This window comes from Canis aureus, chromosome 5, assembly GCF_053574225.1.
Source record: "Canis aureus isolate CA01 chromosome 5, VMU_Caureus_v.1.0, whole genome shotgun sequence".
Classification (NCBI taxonomy): domain Eukaryota; kingdom Metazoa; phylum Chordata; class Mammalia; order Carnivora; family Canidae; genus Canis; species Canis aureus.
The window spans coordinates 22,176,881-22,199,499 of record NC_135615.1 but is presented as its reverse complement, the minus strand read 5'-3'; the positions used below and the strand labels follow the sequence as shown (position 1 = coordinate 22,199,499).

General features: G+C 45.9%; 1 protein-coding gene and 1 long non-coding RNA gene across 4 annotated transcripts in view; both read right to left on the bottom strand.

Moving 5' to 3' along the window:
* Positions 1–2,396: 2,396 nt before the first annotated feature.
* Positions 2,397–22,619, bottom strand: part of FAM171A1 (family with sequence similarity 171 member A1) — a 132,211-nt gene continuing 111,988 nt past the window's right edge. For all 3 annotated transcript variants that reach the window (XM_077897086.1, XM_077897087.1, XM_077897085.1), the window contains 3 exons: positions 9,185–9,301; positions 6,034–6,148; positions 2,397–5,419 (listed from right to left, as the gene is read on the bottom strand). In XM_077897086.1, the coding sequence (XP_077753212.1) occupies positions 3,718–5,419; positions 6,034–6,148; positions 9,185–9,301 (1,934 nt within the window). In that variant the 3' untranslated portion in view covers positions 2,397–3,717. The remainder of the gene's footprint in view (positions 5,420–6,033; positions 6,149–9,184; positions 9,302–22,619) is intronic.
* On the bottom strand, positions 13,371–20,310 carry LOC144313801 (uncharacterized). The gene is made up of 2 exons (XR_013379429.1): positions 16,622–20,310; positions 13,371–15,155 (listed from the first exon to the last, which is right to left on the bottom strand). It is a non-coding gene; the product is annotated as an uncharacterized LOC144313801 (long non-coding RNA).

Sequence of the window (22,619 nt, the reverse complement as noted above, 5' to 3'; positions counted from 1 at the left end):
GAATGACTGCGAGAGCACAGTGAGGATTGATTTCGGGGTTACAAGTAAGTTTTAGCAAGTGGGCAGATTTGCAACTATGGAATCCCCAGATGAGGCTCCTGACCATGTACATCTGACCATGCTCTTGGGGTTGTTTCCCTTTACTGTTGTCTTTTTGGTGGAAATACAACCCTGGCTACTGTGCATCTCTTTCCACCTCTTGTGTGCGGTGATATCACCCTGTTGTTTGAAATTGGCCACATGGGAGCATTTACACCATGGAAACTGGTAAATGCTCCAAGTAGAAGCTTCACCTGCTGATTGTCTAAATTTAAGAAAGAGATGGAGAAAATGTTAATAATGCAGATTAAACTTGTAACGTACCATGTCTGGAACCATTACATTGAGAATAGCCCCAAAACAAAGGAAATACTACTCCAGCGGTCACTTTTAGCTGCTTCAGCAAAGAAGTCACTCAGTGATCGATGAACAAATGAAGTTCTGACATGTTTCTCTTCCTTGTTTTAGTTCCATGTTAATCATTAATATAAAAACACACATAAATAGATGTTCATGTCAGAAGTACATCCTCTTAACAACTGCAACAGGTTGGCTGTGACAAAAATCAACGAAAGCATTCTGTGGGAATCACGTGTGAGATGCAACTTACAGTTATGTATTTGATTGTGATTTGCAAGTCGTGTCCCTTACATCCTTTATGAGGAACATTTATGACTTTAAATGCATTTATTCCCAGAGAGCTGGTTGCTTAAGCAACGTCCCACTGATTCTAGCCAAGTGGCCTCAACTATTTAACTCCCAAGCCCCAATCTATTGGGTAGTGGGGGTAAAATAGAGGGCGAACATAAATTCCTCACAAGGTTTTGAGAAATGATTGCATGGTTGTCTCTGACATACAGTTTCTAGTGTGGGGACTCCACACACGTCCGCCACCTCTTGGCTCACCTTGTCGGGAGAACAGAGCCAGTGTCCGAGCCATCGCTGTGCACACCTGCACCACGTTCCGGGGCTGCCCTGGACAGCCAGCTGTCTGTCTGTGTCTGTACCAAGGAGGTGAAAACTCACCACTAGGTGGCATAGCAAGACATCCTTGAGGGCTTTTCGTTCTTCGGGCATTATAATTGATTCGTAATAATGAGACGTATTTTACCCTTACCAGGCTAGAATGAAAATAAGTGAAATGTTTAAAGTGCACAGCCCCAGCGCTCTGTCTAGACAGCTCTAGTCTGCTGATCGGTGTTGGCACCCCGAGCAAAAACGTTATTCTCTGAGCCTGTTTTGGACAAGCATAAAATGAATTAAGCTTCACTTTTGGCATAGCCAATTTTCTTTCAACGAACGCACTGCCTCGTCTTCCTAGGCACACAGTGTCTCGTGACCACAGCTGGCTGCTACCTCCATCACGGTGGTGGGACCAGGTATGTCCAGCCTAATGAGGAGGAGTCAGAAAAGCCCCTCTCCCTCCAACCTTCCCACCAAAGCTCCCATACTCTGTTCTGGCGGTAACCTGTTACCTGCTTTTCACAGGTAACATGCATTGTAAATCAGGCCTTTCTGGAAACCGATGCTTTAATAAGGAGGTGACTGCATTGGCAGCAACGTTTAGCAGGGTTGGAAAGGGCTCAGTCTTCCAGCATTTTCTCCATCATCTATGTCCTGGCCCTGGGTATTCTTGGAGAGGCCACTTCTTTGGAAAGCAATTGACAAATGGCTTTTAGGAGTGAAGTCTGCATGGGCTCACCTGCCACCTACTGGTGAGAATGGTCACCCCCAAACAGTTCCTCACGTGTTAAACCACAGACTCCTATCTCTTTAGATGCCCCAGCACTTTCAGGAAATCTCAAATGTTCCCCCCGCCCTGACCCCCACAAAAAGCAAAATACATCAACCTTTGAGAATTAAAGTGATAAAAATCAGCTTGATTAGTTTTCTGTCCATGCGGATTCAGGAATAAAGATTTTGTAATGAAGCTGTTACTGTAAACATAGCTAGCTTAATGTGTTCTATGCTCTGATGTCTCCATTAATGGTTTTTACCAATAGTTTCACCCATCTGGGATGGTTCTGGTCATTTTAATGAAACCTTTCGAAGCTATTCCAAGTGGATCAATATTGAACATGATAGAAAACGCCAGTTTGTTTGTTTGTTTTTGTAGAGTGTAGACATTTCTCCCTGACTGAAACACAACAAAATGTTCCCTTGTGTTCTTGAATAAAACTAAATAAACACAAGGTGGATTTTAACCACAGTGTAAATTCCTAGGTGTCTACTCTGGAGTCTTTGATTAGAAGTTCAACAACCAGCATTTCAGACTACCAGGGAATGAAGAGCAAATTCTTCATAGCAATTCTGAAACAACAAATAATGGCTCAGAATGAATGAAAAGGACCACAAAATAGTTTTTTTTTTTTCTTCAGCATTTATTTTGAATTTTCATTTTTTGGATAACCAAGCAGCTCTGTAAGGAGAATGCACAGAAGAGTCATTCTGGCACTTTTGGATAGTACATACGATTTCTGTAATAGTCACATTCACTTGCTCAGTCCATACTCCACGTCTGGTGAGCAAGATCAGCCCATAGGATTCCCGAGTTAATACATAACCGTATATACAAACAGCCAATGAAACCATAATGGTGGCTAGTGGCCGAAGGGATGGAGGAAGGAAGGGGGAATCTCTAAAGTGTCCTCTAGTCTATCTTAGCTCAACAGAATCCACACCACACATGGGAACTAGAGAGAACACTGCGGTGAAATGAGAATTCGGAGCACAAACGGGCACTTGGCAGCATGCAGTTTAAAGAAAAGGGGTATCATTTAATAACTTTATAAAATCCAGGCAGTTCAATTAAAGGAGTTGAGAAAGAAAAAGAAGAAGAAGAAGAAGAAGAGGAGGAGGAGGAAGAGGAGGAGGAGGAGGAGAAGAAGAAAGGTGAGGGACTGTTGTTGTCACTGTAAAAAAGGCACTTGGAGTTAATGGGACCAGAATTTGAAGGACTCTCAGCTGATAAAAACTTCAGTACGATTTCATTTAAAAGGCTTGGATGTTAAGAGATGACACTCAGGAGTTCCCGAAAGGAGACGCCGAAATAAACCACCGAGAAGCAGAACAGATGAAAATGAATAAAATCTTTACAACCAAGTCGTGTGGGTTTTTTGTTGTTGTTGTTGTTAAAAAAAAAAAAAAAAGCAAACCCGAAACGAAACCTAACCAACGCAAGACACCTAAGCAAAATAAGAGCACGAAGCAGCGATGCATAGCTTTCCTTTGAGATAATGCATACCTCGAGACACTAAGTGCTAAGCTAATTTCTCAATAATAACTTCACAGGAGCCTTATCGTGATAAAATGGATTCAAGCAATGTGAAGAGTTTCATCTGCCCCCAGGATCTGAGGGAGAGCCGAGGTTATCAGCAGAACCTAGCAACATCACCTGTGGTTTCTCCGCGGGGGTGGACGCGTCCGAGACGCCGAGCAACACTCGGCCGCCGCGGTCAGCCACCTCCCTGGAGGCGAGGCGCCCGTTAGCATCATCCCTTATTCTGAGTAATAACTTGAATTCCTTTCTCTCGTGGGCACGGTGGACCGTGATGCAGTGAAAGTCCATGTCCCCGGATGCCGCCGTCTGACGCCTTCCACAATCAGGTCAACGCTTGGGTAAGAAAGAATTTTTTGGCAACTGTATCCTATTCCGCCGTCGGGTGGCTCTGCGGTGGCTCATTTAATGTTGAACGCCATCAGGGGCCTCTCCTCCCGTTTCTGCCACGGGCTCTTCTTGTCTTCTCCTTGGTCCTCCTCGTCCTCCTCTTCGTCGTCCTCCTGAGCAGATCTCCTCTGTTCGGGACTGGCTAGTGGCTCCGGGGGCACGTCCGAAGTTCGTTTTGTCGTCTCCTCCTGCAGGCTGGGCAGCTGGCCGCCGCTCCGCCGGCCAGAGCCATCCAGCAAGCAGCGCAGGGCACTGTCCTCCGGGGTACAGACGGTGGTGCCACACTCACTGCCGCTTTGGTCCATGTCGTCTAGGTACACGAGCTGCGTGTAGGAGGCGCTGTCCGCGGCCCTCGGCTCCTTCTGCGGGTGCTCCTGGACAGCTGGGTGGTTCTGCGCAAGAGACAAGGGGTCTCCTCTTCCCTTCCGGGCAGATTTTGGTTCATTCATATCCACGCCAGAATCCAAGCTGGCATCATTGCTTCCGTTCCTCCCAGCTCTTTGGAGATCAATGTACGAATGTCTGACGTGCGCGTTGGACCTGCCGTCCAGGGAGACGAACCAGGCCCGGGGGTGTGGGAGTGGCTTCCCGCCCCCAAGTTCCATCAGAGCCTTCTCGGTCAGGAGCTGGACCTCGCTGTTCATCTGAGCCAAGGCTGCATCGTTCAGGGATGCTGGGATGGAGAGAGACTCTGACATGGACGCACCTTGCGGCGTCCACTCCCGGGTGCCTGCGTCCTGCAAGTGCTGCTGGGAGATCGCCTGGCAGGACAGGGGCTGCGCCTGGATCTGAGAGGAGGGGTGCGGGAAGATCCCTGCGTGGGGACTGGAGAGCTCAGCCTGCAGTCTTTCAATCTCCAGCTGCTGGTCAGCCGGAACGACCAGGGGCTGGCCCACATAGGTATGGTCCCCCGGGAGTTTCATGTAGTGAGCGGGGATGACCAAGGCAGGTAATACCTTTCTGTAAACGCTGTCATTGACCTGGTCAACCGAACTACAGCAGATCAACTGGCCGGGCCTGGGGAAGGACGTGGGTCTCTCCAGGTGGTCTACTGATCGCGACATCATGCACTCTGTGGGCCTGCGGTCCAGCAGCTGCTCCTTTTCGGGAGATGAAGGCGCGGGGTACATATGTTCCTGAATGGTGAGCTTGCTGCCGGTGGGAATATGGTTCACAGAGGCCTGAGCGTCTCTGTCCTGCTTTTCAAACAAAGGCTGGGAAAGCATGGCGTTGTAGCTCCTCCTGTATTCGCTGTTGCCGGGGGACTCACAGCCCTCTCTTTCCACAGATTTCCTGGGCTTCAAGGGGAAAATCTCCACAGACTTATGGTACTCTTTTCCCAACGTCCCACTTGGTGTCAGGTTATCAAAGGAGATTTGGCTTTTGTCCTCTTCCTTGTGAGAGAGAAGCTCCTCCCGAGAGCTGAATTCTTGCGAGGTGCTGTAGGAAAGCTTCAGCATGGGGGTGTGCATGTCCACTTCTCCGTTGGAAGACATCATCTCTAAGTGGACCCCGCTCATCAGCTCCTTGGGCCCTGGGGCGTCCGGGCGGCCGTGGCTGGTGACCGCCAGCGGGCCAGGGAACTCGGACTCCCGACGAGAAAACAGCAAGTTGATGTGAGACATGGAAGTCGACTGATCCCTTTTGGAACTCTCCAGGGCTGCCGGAAGTTGTAGTTTTCTGTGGTGCTGACGAGGTTTCAAGCACTTCCGCCTGCGACCAGAGATAAAATCCAAATGCAAAGATTAAAGCATCTCATAGCAGTAGAGTTCCATGCAAAATCCCAATTCTCAGCTCCCACAGGAAGAAACAAAACAACTAACCAGCAACCAGAGGCCTTCTCCCCCCACACCCTCCGCCTTATTTTGATTCAGAACAGCATCACCTGCAGGCTGTTATATGTTCAACCAAGTTCCGCATTCACAAGCGGTCACCCAACAGTCGACAACAAACATGCTCAGAAATGGAACAGCCAGAGGCATCAAAATAAGATTTTTAGCTCTGCTTTGTCCTTGAGAATATCATCTCTTAATCAGGGTTCAGGAATATTCTGAATGAATCGTGACACTGTCAAACTTAAAAAAAAAAGTAAAAAAACAAACAAAACCCCCCTTCTGAGCAACCTTATAAAACAGCATGCCCCCCACATCATGTTCACTTGTTCACACTTTAAGGACAAATGTTCAGTTCTTAGGTATTTTTTCCATGAGGAAAAAAAGGACCTTGATTCAGAGAGAGAAAGAAAAAAAAAAAAAAGGCCTTCATATCAGTGCTTGCCCAAGAAATTCCAAATTAAAAAAGATATTGCCCAAAAGGTAAAACTTTACCTGCAATAATATAAAAGGAGACACAGCAAAACCAAAAGTATGAAAGCCATTCCTCCTAAAATGGCCAAAAGAAACACCGTGTGATACGTGGTAATGTCCTGTGTGACAACGGGACCTAGAAGGTCAGAAAAGGGTATTTTAGATTGGAGAACACCTTTTTAGGATAAGAGGGACACTAATCTGAGAGCATGTTTTCCCTACTCTTCCTGGGTGGGGCGGGGAGTGGGGACCAGATGCAAACACCCTTTAGATGACGTGCTTACAGATCACCATAATTTCACTCGATGAAAAGGGATTACCAGGATGATCCCTGGAGCAGCTGTGGCCAGGAGAGCCTGAATACTCAAATCCTAAATGCAGTGTCAAGGGTGTCCCCTTGCCCCGGAAGAGAGCCGCATTCGGTAGCATGCTCAGCATTCTAAAGACATGATCTTTTAATAAAAGTAAAAGGATGCATGATAATATAATGAGTGGGACGCTTAGAGAGACGGCCTGAATATCTGGGGATTTTGTACTGCAGGAGAAAAAAAAAATCACAAGATTTTATTCTCATTCTCCTTGGATAATTATTCCTGCGTGGAGGGTCCTTTGCCTAAAGGAATCAGTTGAAATGTATGAAACAAATCGGCTGTGACTTAAAAAAAAAATCTACAGCTTATTATGGGTTGTCAAGTGTTTCTAAAATGCCTTCCATTTTTAAAAATAAAATTTTCCCCTACAGTGCCTTTTCAAAATGGCTAACCTGACGTGGCCACTGAGCTCTTCGGAATTTACAGACGAGGAACCAGAGATAAACATATTTTCTTCTTAATTTACGTTATAAAGAATCCCAAAAGGGAGTTTAACTTACTCTTTATGTTCAATAAATAACAGTAAGAATCTATCTTAATGGCATTGACAACAGATCGACAGCAACAATGAAAACCTTCCCAAGTTCTAATATTTGAGAGACATATTGGTGTCCAGGCACTCAGGCAGTTCATCCATAGATGGGAAGGAAGGAATGTGGTTTTTTATTATGTGGTTTTTCAATATATTTTTCATTATATTTTCCAGATCAGTATGGTTATGATCACTGTGCACCATAAACACCCATTTACTTACTGATTCTTGATATCTTAAGGGATAGATTCCTTCAAAAATCTTTGGAAGGAGACCATTACAGAGCTAGATAAACCCAAGGAGGTGTACAAATTTTTGAAAATAGTGACATTACTTAAGTTCAAAAGGTACCACTATTCTCTCCCAAACATAATTCACTTCAATGGGGTAAGTGGAGTTAATATGAACACAAGTCGGAAAAATAATTTACAACTATATGCTGTCTTAATCGTTCAGAGAAACATTTTTTTTCCCCCTGGAGATGACCCCCAGAGACATGGCAATGCCCTGGCAGGAGCCACCAAGAAATCCAATGTACACATAAAAGTCATTCCCAAAGAACTCAAGCTCAATCCTTTAAGTACTTAAAACATGTTATTATCTTAACTTCTGCCAATGGAAGTCTCTAGAAAATTCACAGCCGTACTTAATTTCCTTCTTAACTGGAGAATGAAAGAAAAAGCCCTAATTATTTTCCTGTTGGTTTTGGGCTCATGAAGGCACAGCCTCACTGTAATTTGTTTTAATAAGAGGGATGGCTGTAAGGTTACTATTATATGTGTTTTTACATTAAATGCCACCAGGGGCTGTTATGTATGCTTTTTATAGATTTTTGTCTCTTCCTTCATTGCTAGGAAGGGTTGGTGGACCTACAGCAAGCAGTTCTTTCTCCCCTCTTTTCAAAGTATCTATTAATCGGTGGTGTGATGGACAAACTGAACACCACAGTTGTCTGAAATAGATCTCAAATGAAAGTTAACTGTAATGTATGGGCTTTGTGGCCTCTTCTTGGGTAATTTAGGAATTTATTTTCTTTCCTTCCTTCCTCTTAGTCATATCCTAGATATTTCAGATTTGGAGACTGAAGCATTTCTGTGCCTGGTTCACACCTCTCCTGCTACAAGAATACTATCACAAAGGGAAATGCAGATGCTTAAAACACAGAAATGAAATGGACATTTTCTCAGTACAGGAACATAAAGTAAATGGGACAGATTTTTCAACACCTCCAACAAATCAGTTATTTGGGAGTCTGAGTGTTCATTCCAGCAATAATTCCACTGCTAAGATATTTTGGACTCCTTCATCATGGGAGACACTTCATCATTGCACATTTTGACCTAGCCCGAATACCTACTTTATTCACCAGTCTTGGCTGTGCATGACTTTTAGATATGTCTAAAGAAAAATCAAAGGGACCCTCTGAGCATAAAGATTTGCCACCAATGAAATGTTTCACTAGGGAAGGCAGTCCAAGTGATACAGACTCTAAAGTCATTCTGAGCAACAGAAGCCATCACTGGAAAGAATTCTCCAAAGATGACTATTTTAAGAAACAATTCTAGAATATTCATTGGGATAACTGTGGGCATATAGGTCAAAAAATTGTTTTTTTTAGTCACACTTTAAAAAATATGAGTTAATGCACATACCCTAAATGGAAATGAATACTACTCTAGGACACAAAGCAACTGGATTGTTTTCAACTGGATTGTTTTTAGGCCTTTAGGAAATGCCAAATCAAGCTTTTTGCCCCAAGAAGGCTCCAACGGTGACTGTCTGCTGGCCATTCTGAGGAGTGCCCTTCCCCACATGTTCTTACAACAGGCCACAGCTGTTTCTGGAATTAGGGAGGAGGTCTAAACCGCCTCTGTGGGCTTCAGATGAGGAATTCCCTATGGCAGCTGTCTGAGCAAAACAGAGACTAGACAGGAGTATGTTCTGTGCATTATGCTTATTCTAGATGGGAGAGTTGCAACCAGAACTCCCCCACCCCCACAAAATACCTTAGTTCTCATTTGATTTTCAGACTTTCAACTTTTTAAAAAGTAATCGCTCTGCCCAATGTGTGGGGCTTGAATTCGTGATCCGGAGATCAAGGGTCACATGCTCCGCCAACTGGGCCAGCCAAGTGCCTTTTTCAACCATTTCTGAGTAAGATGTGATCTCCCTCCTGATGTAATTTTCAAAAGCATACTTAGCTGGAACCCTCAAAAAAAACAAAAAAAACCCCCAATGCCCACCACCACGGGTATTGGCTTCATGTTACCTGGGTTGGGAGGAGACATGGCTGCCACCCAGTACCCCAACTGGGGGGCAATGTATGTCCACGTCCGCTGACTACCTTCCTGGTGCACAAGGCCTAGACCGCTCTTCAGCCACGTTCCTGTGGGATGCAGAGAAAACTTCAGCTGTACATACACTAAACTCCTATTTTAGGCTTACACATATTGTACCAATAACCTTAAACGTCACGTTTGTAACCCATCAGGTAGCCAAGACAGTCCAAATGTCATCAAGGGATGGCATAAGCTTTCTGTAGATTCTTTTCAATTTTTTTTTCAAGATTTTATTTATTTACTTGAGACAGACGGGGAGAGCACAAGTGGGGGGAGGGACAGAGGGAGAGGCAGATTCCTTGCTGAGCTGGGAGCCCATGCGGGACTCGATCCCAGAACCCTGGGATCATGACCTGAGCTGAAGGCAGATGCCTAACAGACTGAGCCATCCAGGTGCCCCTCTTTTCAACTATTTTCAGGGAAGACGGAAACTTTAGTTTTTCCTTCACCATTCTGATTAAATTACTTTCAACCACTTTCTCAGACATCCCTGCTTCCAAACACAGATAATTCTAACAGAAAGCTTTGGAGTTTAGAAGTAGAATGAAGGTGGCAAGACAAGGGCTGGTGGGAGTAGAAAAAAGGAGGAGGGGGGAATCTAGCACTGTTTATATTCTTCAATCTCAAGAAAATAAGCAAATTTCCTATCCAAAATTACACACTGGTTACATCAGAATTACTTAGGGAAGTTTAAAAAAATACATATAGATTTCTTGGTCTCATTTTTGCAAATTCTAACCCAGTAAACCTGGTTTAGGTGAGTATTTTATTTTTTTAAAGATCTTATTTATTTTGAGAGAGACAGAGCGAGCATGTGTGGTGGGAGGGGGGGAGCAGGTCAGAATCCCAGCAGACTTCCTGCTGAGTGCAGAGCCTGACCTGGGGCTTGATCTCACCACCCTGAGATCATGACCTGAGCCAAAATGAAGAGTTGGACACTCAACTGACCGAGCCACCCTGGCGCCCCTTAGGTTTTTGTTTTTGTTTTTTTTTAAATATTTTATTTATTTATTCATGAGAGAGAGAGAAAGAGAGACAGAGACACAGGCAGAGGGAGAAGCAGGCTCCATGCAGGGAGCCCGATGTGGGACTTGATCCTGGACCCCAGGATCATGCCCTGAGCTAAAGGCAGACGCTCAACCGCTGAGCCACCCAGGTGTTCCCTCTTAGATGAGCATTTTAAAAAGCTTCCAGTTGATTCCAGTGCTGGGAAACACCGGTATGTCCTGTGCTGTGCTGTAACGCTGTGCTGCTTTCAATTATTAATAAGTATTTAACATTAATGTGCACCTACTACATACAGGCCGATCATAACAGATATGTTTTATATGCATTGTCTATAACCCCACAGCAACTCTATACAGAATAGGACTTATTTTCTCCTTTCGGATGAGGACACTGGAGACTGGGGTGGTATGGAACTCTTCTAAGGTCCCTCGGGGTACAGAACAGACTGTCCATCCTCAGGGCCAGTGCTATTTCTTCTGATCTACCCTGCTGAATCTCCTTTTTTTTTTTTTTTTTTTTTAATTTTTTATTTATTTATGATAGTCACAGAGAGAGAGAGAGAGAAAGAGAGGCAGAGACACAGGCAGAGGGAGAAGCAGGCTCCATGCACCGGGAGCCCGACGTGGGATTCGATCCCGGGTCTCCAGGATCGCGCCCTGGGCCAAAGGCAGGCGCCAAACCGCTGCGCCACCCAGGGATCCCCTTCCTGCTGAATCTCCTATAAACCTTCCCAACGTTTGATGACTTTCTCCCTTCTTAAGTTTTCTAGATACAGACCCGATGTCCAAGGTCGTTTGGCTGATACCTGTCTCACCGGCAGAGAATGTTGCTTGGAAGCCCGTGATGGTGGCTAGCGGCATCAGGCAAGGGAGAGGGCTGGTGGAGCCCTGCAGCAGGGCCCCCCACCCCAGCCCACCAGGTTCCCACCTCAATGCCCAGGCAGCCTGCTCCGATAATCTCCCACTACCTGAAATGGCCACAGGTGCAACCGTGTCCCTTCCAGGCCTAAATGCACCAAACCTGCCCCAACCACTTCTCCCCTCTGGTCTCCAGATCCTTGCCTTTCCTAGGAGATGGCAACACTGGACACTTCTCCCCACCCAAGAGACAGTACTTGGTGCTGTGGCTAGGGCCTATCAGTTGCCATAGCAACATTCAAATGCGGTGGGTGGGTGGAAAGGTGCCTGTGGCAAAGCCTCCAATCTCGCTCACCTCCTCCTCAGTTCAGAAGGCAAACAAAGGAGGACTGCGGGAGAGGCTAGGTGTCAGCCGGCACCTGGCAGGGTCAGACTTTCCCGTGCAACAGGCTGAATCGTGGCTGGAGAGGATTGCCATTCACATTAGGCGAGAACACAAACTAGGAAGTCTCTCAAATGAGTATGAGAACAAGGAGGCCTGATTCAGATTAATTTGCTGAAAAACACCAACCCGGAGATGATTGAGCTACTCGGAGCATCACTCAGTCCTGTGGAGCGTTAGAAACACAAGGCAGGCCGACAATGGCTTCACTTAAGATAGGGCCCCAAGCCCGTAAACCAAGGCTTCATACCTAACCTAACTGTACTTGCAACTCTGCAGGTATGTAACCTTGAACCAGTCAACCCAGAATTTCCTGGTCAATACCAGGGAAGCTCCTGATAGACCCCTGCTGCTCCCCTTAGGGGGGCAACCTTGCCTCAACAGTGCATTTCTTGCTAATAAAGTCCTTCTTCTTTTTTAAAGTCCTTCCTTCTTTGATTGATGCCCTCTCGGTCTTTAAAAGCCTTTCTCCTGTTCAGCTCAGCAGGGCTCCTCCCCTCTCCTTGCTAGATGGGATGCTGCCCAATTCATGAATCATTTAATAAAGCCAATTAGATCTTCAAGTTTGCGCCACTGAATTTTGTTTTTTAACGAGAGCTCCCCGAGGAAATGGAAACACGGGAACTTTGGCGCTGGCTAAGGCTTTCCAGGTTTGGGAAGAAAGCTTCCCTAAAGGTAGAGGGCTGAGTGTTGGCGGCCGTTTCTGGTTTTCTGCTTGGGGATCCCATGCCGGAGGTCCCCGACTTCCACACCCCACCCTGTGCCCCCTGGCGCTCTCCCCCAACGCAGCCCTGCCAGGGTCTCCACCTCGGCTAGGAGGGTGGCATGCACTCTTTGGTTTGCAGTTTTTCCCAGGGTGGATTCTTGAGTCAACGCTCTGCAAACTCAGTGGATACCAGGTTAAGGCTGAAGGGACCCAGACAGAAAGACCTGGAGCTCATGGGTCCTAATTGCTGTTCATTCAAACCTAACTTGCTAAGTTGCCTCCGCCTTCTACAACACAAGCACATCGACTGGAAAAACACTAACTTTTTTGTTTTGTTTTGTTTTTTAAGATTTTATTTATTTATTCACAAGAGACACACAGAGAGATGCAGAGACAGGCAGAGGGAGAAGCAGGCTCCATGCAGGGAGCCCGATGCGGGACTCGATCCTGGGACTCCAGGATCATGCCCTGAGCCAAAGGCAGATGCTCAACTGCTGAGCCACCCAGGTGTCCCTAGAAAAACACTTCTAAAATATCTCCCAGCCAAACAGTGGCGGCCTGGTGAATGGAGCCCCCCACTCTCACTCCCCAGCTAATACGTCCTCCCCGGCCAGCCTGGAGGGTCCCAGCTCGGCAGCGGTGGCGGTGGTGCCAGCAGGAGCCAGAAAGGCCAGTGACTGGCGAATGGGCCGCTGCTTTGCACGCCTGCTTTGGGAGGACAGGGAGGGCGGAGGAGGCTTCTGGATGAGTCAGGTTTTGAAGAACCAGCAGCTGGGGCTGGGGGAGGAGAGGACACCAGGAGGAAGAGGAGGAGGAAGAGGTGTGCAGGAAGGCAAGGGAAGCGCAGCTTGGAAGATGCCTGGGGATGCGATGGAGGCAGGGAGGGACAGGCTGGAAAGGAGTCTACTGTCTGCCTGGGAAGGGCTGGGAAGGGCTTTGGATGCCATTACAAATGGTATGAAGGTTCCTTAAAAAGTCAAAAATAGAACTACTCTGTGATCCAGTAATTGCACTACTGGGTATTTACCCCCTAAAAAACACTAATTCAAAGGGATACATTCACCCCCATGTTTATTGCAGCATTATTTACAGTGGCCAAATCATGGAAACAGCCCAAGTGTTTATTGATAGATGAGTGGATAAAGCAGATGGTGTAAATCTATCTACAATGGAATATTAGTCACAAAAAGAATGAAACCTTGCCATTTGCACTGACACGGATGGAGCTAGAGCGTATAATGGGAAGTGAAATAAACCAGAGAAAGACAAATACCATATGATTTCACTCATACGTGGAATTTAAGAAACCAAACAAATGAGCAAAGGAAAAAAAGAAGAAAGAGAGACACAAATCAAGAAACAGACTCTTAATTATAGTGAACAAACTGCTGGTCACCAGAGGGGCGGTGGGTGGGGGCGATGGGTAAAACAGATAAAGGGGATTAAAAGTACACTTATCAGGATGACCACTGGGTAACATAGAGAATTGTTGAGTCACTACGTTGCATACTTGAAACTAAGATAACACTGGATGTTAACCAGCTGGAATTAAAATAATAAGCTTAATTTAAAAAAAGAAAAAAATGGGCCCTGGAAGTGGAGGCACGGTGCTCTCAGAGCTCCTGTCCCCACCTGCGCCCTCTAGCACCTCCCTCAGACCCTCAGCTTCTCGAACATCCGCTCACACAGTGTACATTTGACCTAAGTCTGTGGCTTTGCAGGGCCACTGGTGCTCTCCTCTCCCACGCTGCTTCTCTCTTCCAAAAACCTACTTCTTTCAAGAATCTTTCAAGATTCAAGTCCCGTCATGTGCTCATCTTGAGTGTCTCCAGAACTCCAGGATCTCCCCATGCCTCGGCACTCCTAGGGCATGTCACTGTGTTACTTTTCCAGAAAAGACGTTACTTCAGTGGCTAACGTGTTGGCAGACCTCTTGCCTCCTCTCTCTGCCTGTAGGCTCCAGGAGTTGGGGCCCGGGTCCTACCTTCCTTTCATCTTCTTCCCAGCACCAAGAAATATCCTTGGCATAGGAGCTCAATAGTATTTGAGAATGACTGCAGGTTCGACATGCAACCCCAAAACTAGCAGATGACCTTCTGTGAAAAGCTGGGTATGGTTGTCAGGAAAGAGCTCCTTACAGAAGTGTGGGTAAAATTCAGACTGAAGGGAACAAAGCCAGCCGGGAAAGAGGCATTTATTTTGGCCTAAGTTTTCTGCAAAATGCACACATCTTCAGTGAATCAAGGGTGACACTATCTCAGGATTCAAACAGTCATGCTGTTATTGGCAAAAGCCATTTCCAAGCTTTCCGCGTTCTGTGGGAGGAAAGAGGCTACGGGGAATAGGAGAATTAATGAATTGTGTGCGAGGACATATGCTTCTCATTAGGGAGAGCCTGGTGCGGCGGGATGAGGGCGACTTCCCCACCTGAGGAGCCAGCGCACACCAAGAGAATTGATCCTGTGCTCCCCATTAGGGAGCTGGAGCCAGGGGGCGTCACTGGGGGGGCCGGCCCGCAGGACAAACACACCTCTGTGAAGTCTCTTCTGCTGGGTAAGGCTCGATGGGCACAGCACGCGGCCAGGGGGCCAGGGCTGGGGGTCCCTCTCCTCCAGGCCGGGCTCGCACCTGCCCGTGGACAGATGCAAGCTCCGGCCCGTTACCTCCGCGCTGCCCGGGTAGGCTGGTCTCCTCTGTGGCCCAGCCGTGGAGAAGGCCCCAGCGTCCTCCAGGCAGCCCGGTGCGGCTACATCCTTAGGCCCGCTGCAGGCCTGCGATTCTCCTTCTCCTTGGCCCAGCCGACTCCTTCTATCCTCCTCCCATCCCTTCCCATGGAGGCCTTGCCAGACTCTCTCGGGGTCCTCCTCACCGGTGGGTGGTTGAGGCAGCTGCTGGGATGCACGGAGTGTCACGGTGGGTCACCTAGCGGAGGGGTGCAGGCAGGCCCCACGTCCTTCCGGCCCAGCGGCTACTGTGCCCAGCAGCTGGCCAGCTGCTGAGGGGTCTGCAGGGGGCAGGCCGGTGGCTCCTGTGCTCTGACCAAGGTCTGTGGCACGCCTGTTACCTGGCACTGTGTGTGCATGAAGGTCATACAGGACCCCTCTGGCATCACCAAGGAAAGAAATTCTGCATTACTGAAATTTCTAGATCAGGACTTTTCAAATCATTTTCTTTTTTATTTCTTTTTTCCTTTTTAAAATATTTTATTTATTTATTCATGAGAGACACACAGAGAGAGAGGCAGAGGGAGAAGTAGGCTCCCTGCAAGGAGCCCGATGCAGGACTTGATCCCGGGACTCCAGGATCATGCCCTGAGCCAAAGGCAGATGCTCAACTAATGCCCCCCAAATGCCCCAAGATTTAAAGTTTCTGATGTGGGGCTTCCCCAAGGAAACCTCCCAGCCAGATCTCCTTAGATGTGCTCAGCTTCTAACACCCTGTAATCCTGCTAAACCTGATCAAACAGCCAAGACTGCCAGACATTTAAGGAAAACCTTAATATGAAACAGAAAAAAGTAACTGTCCTATTGGGACAGGGTGGTAATGTAAACTTTGTCAGCTGCATATGTGTGTTTTTCTTCTTTTTTAAATTTATCCATGAGAGACACAGAGAGAGAGGCAGAGACATAAGGCAGGAGAAGCAGGCTCCCTGCAGGGAGCCTGATGTGGGACTCGATTCCAGGACCCCAGGTTCACGACCTGAGCCAAAGGCAGATGCTCAACCACTGAGCCCCCCAGGGGCCCCTCAAATCCTTTCCTAAAGCATTTGAACGCTCTCCCTTTAATGAAATCTTAAGCAGAAATTAATATATAAAAAAGATTAAAGATCAGCTTCTCTGCATGAAGTTGAAGAGAATACCTCCCCACCCCCAAACCTGGCCGCCACAGCGACCCCAAGGACATCTCCGGAACATGATTTGGAAGCTCTTCTTCTATACAGCTCGGGTTTTCTTCACCAAAACTCAAAATGGAAGATTTAACAAATACTCTAAAAAGTATCATTTACTCCTGCCTTATGAAATTGAATATAATTTTGATTTTTCAGGATAACTCGGGGCTATGATCATGATCCACTACAATGCTGGCTTCGAAAATATAGATGCCCTTAGGTCCCTACTGAGGAAAGTAGTTGTTTCCTCCTACATTAGACACTGCTTCCCACACCATGCTTGTTCCCCCTCCCTCCCTCCCCCTCCCTCCCTCTCTCCCCTGCTTCCTCCTTCCCTTCCTTCCTCCCTCCTTCCTTTCCTATATGCTGTTATCAATGTTGCTGTTATCAACTCTGCTCCCTCGCTACCAACACCCCCTACTCTCATGCCCAGGGCAGCCTGCCACCGGCAACTAGATGACCCACCTTCTTAAAACCGTGTCAGTGTCGTGTCCTCAGGCAGTGTGAGGGAATGGGGAACAAAACCAGTTATCTAACCGTGATGTTCTGAATCCAGGCTCAGTGTTTCTTTCCTTCCACACATCCTCCCTCACATCAGTTTTTGTCTGGATTATAATTTTCTGGAGTTAAACCTTATCCAACAGAAAGATTTAGGGCTTTTTTTTTTTTTTCAAGAATACATACTTTGTTGAGAAGTCGTCCTAATCTTTGGAAAATGAATCAGTTCTGTATTCAGCTGGCAAGGTTCGTGGTGCATAAAGCACCAGTTCTCAATTTGGAAGCTACGCTTAACCACAAAGATTATTACACACAGTAATTGACAGGCAGAAAAAGACATGCCTTCTGCTGGTCTGTAAGATCTGATGGACTCTCCTAGCAATCTCCAAGAGTGCCACCTTCTTGCTGTGTCACCAAGCAGTAATGAAACCAGCCTTTATTTGCAAAATATAAAGAAAAGTGCATTAAATAAAAACCTAACAAATGGCTATCAAAACTCTCAAATACGAAAAATTCTCATAACACAAGTCTAACTTGAATACGCCCTGTAGGGCACCTTGCTGTTCTTGGCTGCCACATTTATTCTGCCGGTTAAGTCCCTATTCTAGCGGCCCTGCTAACTCATCTCGGCATTTGATAACAAGCAGAAAACCCCGGTATCAGGAGCACTACTGATTTTGAAAAGCAAACTGTAAGTGACAACCCACACTTTAATTACAAGCTGAAGCTGACACCTTGGGTCTTAGGCAATGCACAGAGGCACAAGCCACTGTACTGCAGTGAGAGATGTCACCACATCAGGCGTCGCAACTCGGGCCAGATAAAAGCCCAGCATTATAAAGGGCCAACTGACTGCATGGACGGCTTCCCCAGCATAAGATAAGCCTGAATGTGAATTCCAGCTCTGTCACTTTCTAGCTGTGTGAACTCTGGGGATGCTGAGGATGGCACAGGAGAGGACCTCTGGGCCGATGTCCCGGACCCCTGGGAGCAACCTTGGAGCTGGTTCATGTGGCTTTTGTCATGTAACCAATAAATACCTCAGCAGTTAGGTACTTGCAGTTGGGTGTCCTACTTCGTGCAGCTAACATATTCGAATTGATGCATTTCTCTTGTGAGAGAACTGGAGTGAATTCTACTAGGTCTAGACGCTGGGACTCATGAAGAAATTCCACAGCCACTCAGAAAACCCATCTCCAAGAAGTTCCATCAGTCAAAGGGTGAGTATTGAAGAGCCACACTGTGAAATATAGCTATTTCTACTCCTACACCTACATTTTTACTGCGAGATACTTGGGAACATGGATGGTGAGAGGCGGGACACACACATGTGTGATCTAGACATGAACTTGCTGGTAGGAACACACGGCTGGCTTGCCTCTCAGCTCTGGCCACAGCCAGTAACCATCTCCTCACTCTAGCTCTAGCGACTCTTGCTCAGTAATTAGCACAGTGTGGGCACTGGCTCTTCTGAGAACAATCTTTCTTTTTTTTTTTTTTTTCTTGAGAACCAATTTCTTAAGAAGTAGACAAGTGCTGCTACTGCTTATCACTATTTTTTTTTTAGATTGTATTTATTTATTTTAGAGAGAGAAAGAGAGAGTCCATGCACGAGTAGAGGGAGAGGAAGAAGCAGATTCCCCGCTGAACACAGAGCTTGAAGTGATGCACAATGTGGGGCTCCATCCCAGGACCATAAGATAACGACCCGAGTCATGCAGATGCTTAACCTACTGAGGCACCCAGGCGCCCCTCTCATCGCTAGTTTTAATCACAGAGTCTCTCTTACTTCCTGAATATGCTGGATTTCTCTAGAATCTAGATGACTTACTTTTCAGGGCTTTCATTTGCATTATCAAAGGGTATAACTTCTTCTATACTTTTCTGTCAGCTGTGCATACACAAGTATCAAGGCCAAAGTCTATTTTTCTGCGTGCTCTAACAAATCTGTGCCAGGACCCCTCACTAAAATCAGAACATAGGACTCCATCAGCCCTAAGTCACATTTATCACCCTAAGCCCTAGCAGAAACAGCGACAATTTCTACCTTGATGCCATTGTGGGGTAGCCTTCATGTTTTCCCCCAAATTCAAGTCCATGCCTTTGAGTAGCTACGCTTCCTTCTTTGGAATTATTTTTCCATGAAATCTGTGAGGGGGAAACATTTCTTGTTAATTACATAGCAAAGTATTTACCTGGTGTCAATTATTCAACCATTCTTGTTGAAAGCAATTGAATGGAAGAGCAAAAGTTTAGTACAGATGGTTGGATTCTTATGGCTTCGGGCAAGTACAATTCAGGGCTGATTTAAATAATAAAATTAAGGGCAACTCATTACAACCAATGACCTTTTGTTTGAAGCATAAAATCAGAGATATGCTGAATTATTAGAAATTGAAACAAGAAATGAATCTGTATTCAGCTACAACATGTTCCCTGGGTATTTTTAGGCAAATTTTTGAGAAGTAGGTTCTTAAAAATAACTTTAATCTAAGTAAGTTACTCTTCTTTTTTTTTTTCCTTTAAGCTGTAGATGAGCCATCAGAAACCTTATTGTACCAAGGTTTAGAAAGAGTAATGGGAAACCATAAAGATTCTGGCAAAGTTAGAGAAAGCATAGGACTTAAATACGTAGTCAGAAGTATTAGGATACATCATAGAATTAATAAAATTTAATGAGAAAATTTTGGATTTATAATAGGTATATATAAATTTCTAGAAAGTCGCTATTTCTATTCTGATACTGTATGTCAATAGAGTACAGGCTAATTAGGCCCATATGGAGAGGAATTTTGTTCATTACCCACGAAGTCCAATATCCCTCTTGCAATTATAAGTCCGAAGGGACTGGGTGGAGGGAGCTGACCAGGACTGTGGGAGGCACAGCCACTAATTCTCAGCATTAGAAAACTTCTGCACAATGAGGGGAGCACAACAGAGTTGACAACATCTGTATGGAATACGGAAAGATGTTCCAAACCAGTGCTTGCTGAAGAGCCTATTACAATGGAGATCTTGTCAAAATGCAGATTCTGATTTAGTGGGTCTGAGGTTCCAACAAGCTCCCCATCTCTGGACCACATTTTGAGTAGCAAAGCTCTAACTTACTGGCACCTTTGTGGGGATAGCGATTCTTTCACAAAATCCTGATGCCATTTCCTAACATGTTGCCAGGGCGCATCACCTGGGAAGCCAGTGCTTGAAACAACTTCAGAAATATTTCAACTAATACTTAAAAAATAACCCAGTCACTTGTCAGACTACCAGGCAGGAGTTGGCAAACTCAAATGCCTACAGATGCTGTCGTGCCCTTGCTTGAAGGGGCAGTGCTGCTCATGCAACTGGCTACTGCAAATGTGGCCAAATCGATCCCAACCTTAAGACCTCTGCATTGACTATTGAGTGTTTTCTGTCTGGAATGTTCGGCCCCCAAGATATTCCCATGAGTCTCTTAGGGGTCTAGAGGATCTCAGCTCTAATGTCACTTCTCCAAAGGCTCTGGTCAGCCAATCATTCTCTCTGACATCACTCTACCCAACAGTCTTACGGTACTTAGGCCTTATGAAGCAAACTGGCTCACTTTCTGTCTCCTTCATTTAGAACAAAAGCTTCATAACCATAGGGTCCTTCCTGGACTTGTTTTGTCATTGCTTTATCCCAAGAGCCAACAGTGGAGTAAGAAGTATGGCGCAAAGAAGCTGTTCGATAAATATATGCTGGAATGAATGAACTGTTTAATTCTAAGAAAAGAGAAGCCAAGAAAAGAACTCCAATGACAATCTTTCATTTTTAAATGTTGGCAGTAAATTAAAACACAGTAAACAAACAACTGCCCCCAAACCAACTGTATGGGCCAAATCAAACACACCTGGGATTGGGCTGTTTTGCATTCCCAGATTTAGCCCATTATACTATTAAGCCACATCAAGTCTTGGCATAGGGGCAGGAATGCACAAAAATCTGATGCACTAAAAAGGAAGGGACCTGAAGTCTGAGGGAAAGCATGTTTTTGTGTGTCTCCTGCGTTCCCTGGGATGCTGTGCATGTACCAAGTTTTGGGGTCTTTCTAAGAAAGATGGTAGCTCTCAACCTCCACGGCTGCTCTGAGAACAGTGATGAAAAATGTTGGTTTATAGCAATGCCTGCTTTGCGAATGGATAAGCTCAGCTGAGAATGAGTAGGGGGAAGAGAGTGTTCCCCACATGATCCTATTTTTTCTTTCCCTACAATTTAGGCACAACTTCGAATTGCACATTGGAGATGCCTGGGCTGCCAGGTACAACTGCGTCCACTTGTCATGCTGCAGAACAAGCAAGGGTGCTTCTGTGGATACCTTGAATGGAGTGCATTCTGCGTAGGCTGGGTTTGCTGTGTGTGTGTGTTCCATATAGGCATGTGTACGTGTGTAAACACAAAGAATTTGAATGGAGTGACTCCAGACAAGGGCCAAAAAGAATCAACATAGGAAGATGTCCTACCCTCTCAGCCATCATTTTATAGAACTTAAAGTCTAGGATTCAACGTGGAATTCTTACATGCTTCAGAGTACATGCCGGGACAAATGGCAGGAGGAGAGTTGGTCTGAGAACCCATATCCCTTCTCAACTCACTCCCCAACCCTCGTGCACATGGATGTGGATCCCTACTCCATGTCCAAGTTCATGACCCAAACAGCAGTCACTCCTTGGCCACCCTTTTGGCCTAAGGGTATGCACATGGCCCATGTATATGGGTGGAGAGGTCTGCCCTTGGGAGAAGGCCTTGGGGGTAGAGCACCTGGAAACCACTTTAGGCCTGTGTGGGCAGGGGACCCTGGAGTCTAGAGTATCAGGAGGGTGTTCTAGAAAGGAGTCTCAGATTCTAGTTGGCCACATCCCTTTGGGTCAGTGGATGCTTATCCCATGAGGAGAGGGCACAGCTGGATGAGGATCAGAGTGAGGTCCTCTAAAGTGGGGTGGGGGGGTCAGAGCAGCCGTCATTCTTGCTCAGTCTAAGGTTGGTACTGCTCGAAGGGCAGAGTGACTAAGAGGTAGGATTTTATTCCAAAACATAAAATGGGGGCGCCTGAGTGGCACAGTAGGTGAAGTGTCTGACTCTCAGTTTCAGCTCAGGACCACGGGATCGAGCCCTGAGTTGGGCTCTGCACTCAGCTCGGTGTCTGTTTGGGATTCTCTCTGCCTCTCTCTCTCTCTGCCCCTCCTGCTCGTGCTCTCTCTCTCTCTCTCTCAAATAAGTAAATCTTAAAAAAAATGTCAAGAGATAAAATGACCTATTTAAAAGGTTTTCTCAGTAATGCACATATTTCCAAGATTAAATCTGGAGTGTTGATGAAGCTTTGCCTAAAATAGACACCAGGCCAGGACTATCTTTCCTTCTGATGATTTCCAGACCTGATTAATGCACAAAATTAATTTAGAATGGAAACAAAATCCTTGTGCAATGTGTTCAACTTATTTAAAAAGTCATTATGTGTTAAAAATATCTTAATATAAAAGAGTGTAGCTCGTACAAAAGTTTGAAACCAAAACAAGTTTAAAGAAGAAACAGAAAAAAGACTATCCAATTTCAAAATAAAATTAAAATAAAACCCAGCAACGTAATGTAGTATCTGATGACTCTAGGGCACTCATCACTTGCAACATAAACATGATAGAGACGTAGGGTGAGGCTTCTTTTGAGCCTGGTGTGCCTAAGATTTCGTTCTCTTGTTACCTTCTTTCTGGCTGAACTTGCCAAGAAATTTTCCTCTTTAAACATACTTTGATCATACTTTTGCTTAACACAGTGGGGATCCTTGACAAACGACAGCAACCCACCCCAGTTCAGTTCTCTCTCTGAGATTCTATTCTATCCAATAATAGTCTATTCCTAAGTGTATATTCAGGCAATGAGAGTATCTGGTGACTTTAAATTCTGTATCAAATCTTGATGCTGCTGAATATTTTCATGTTAAGTTTTCTAAGAT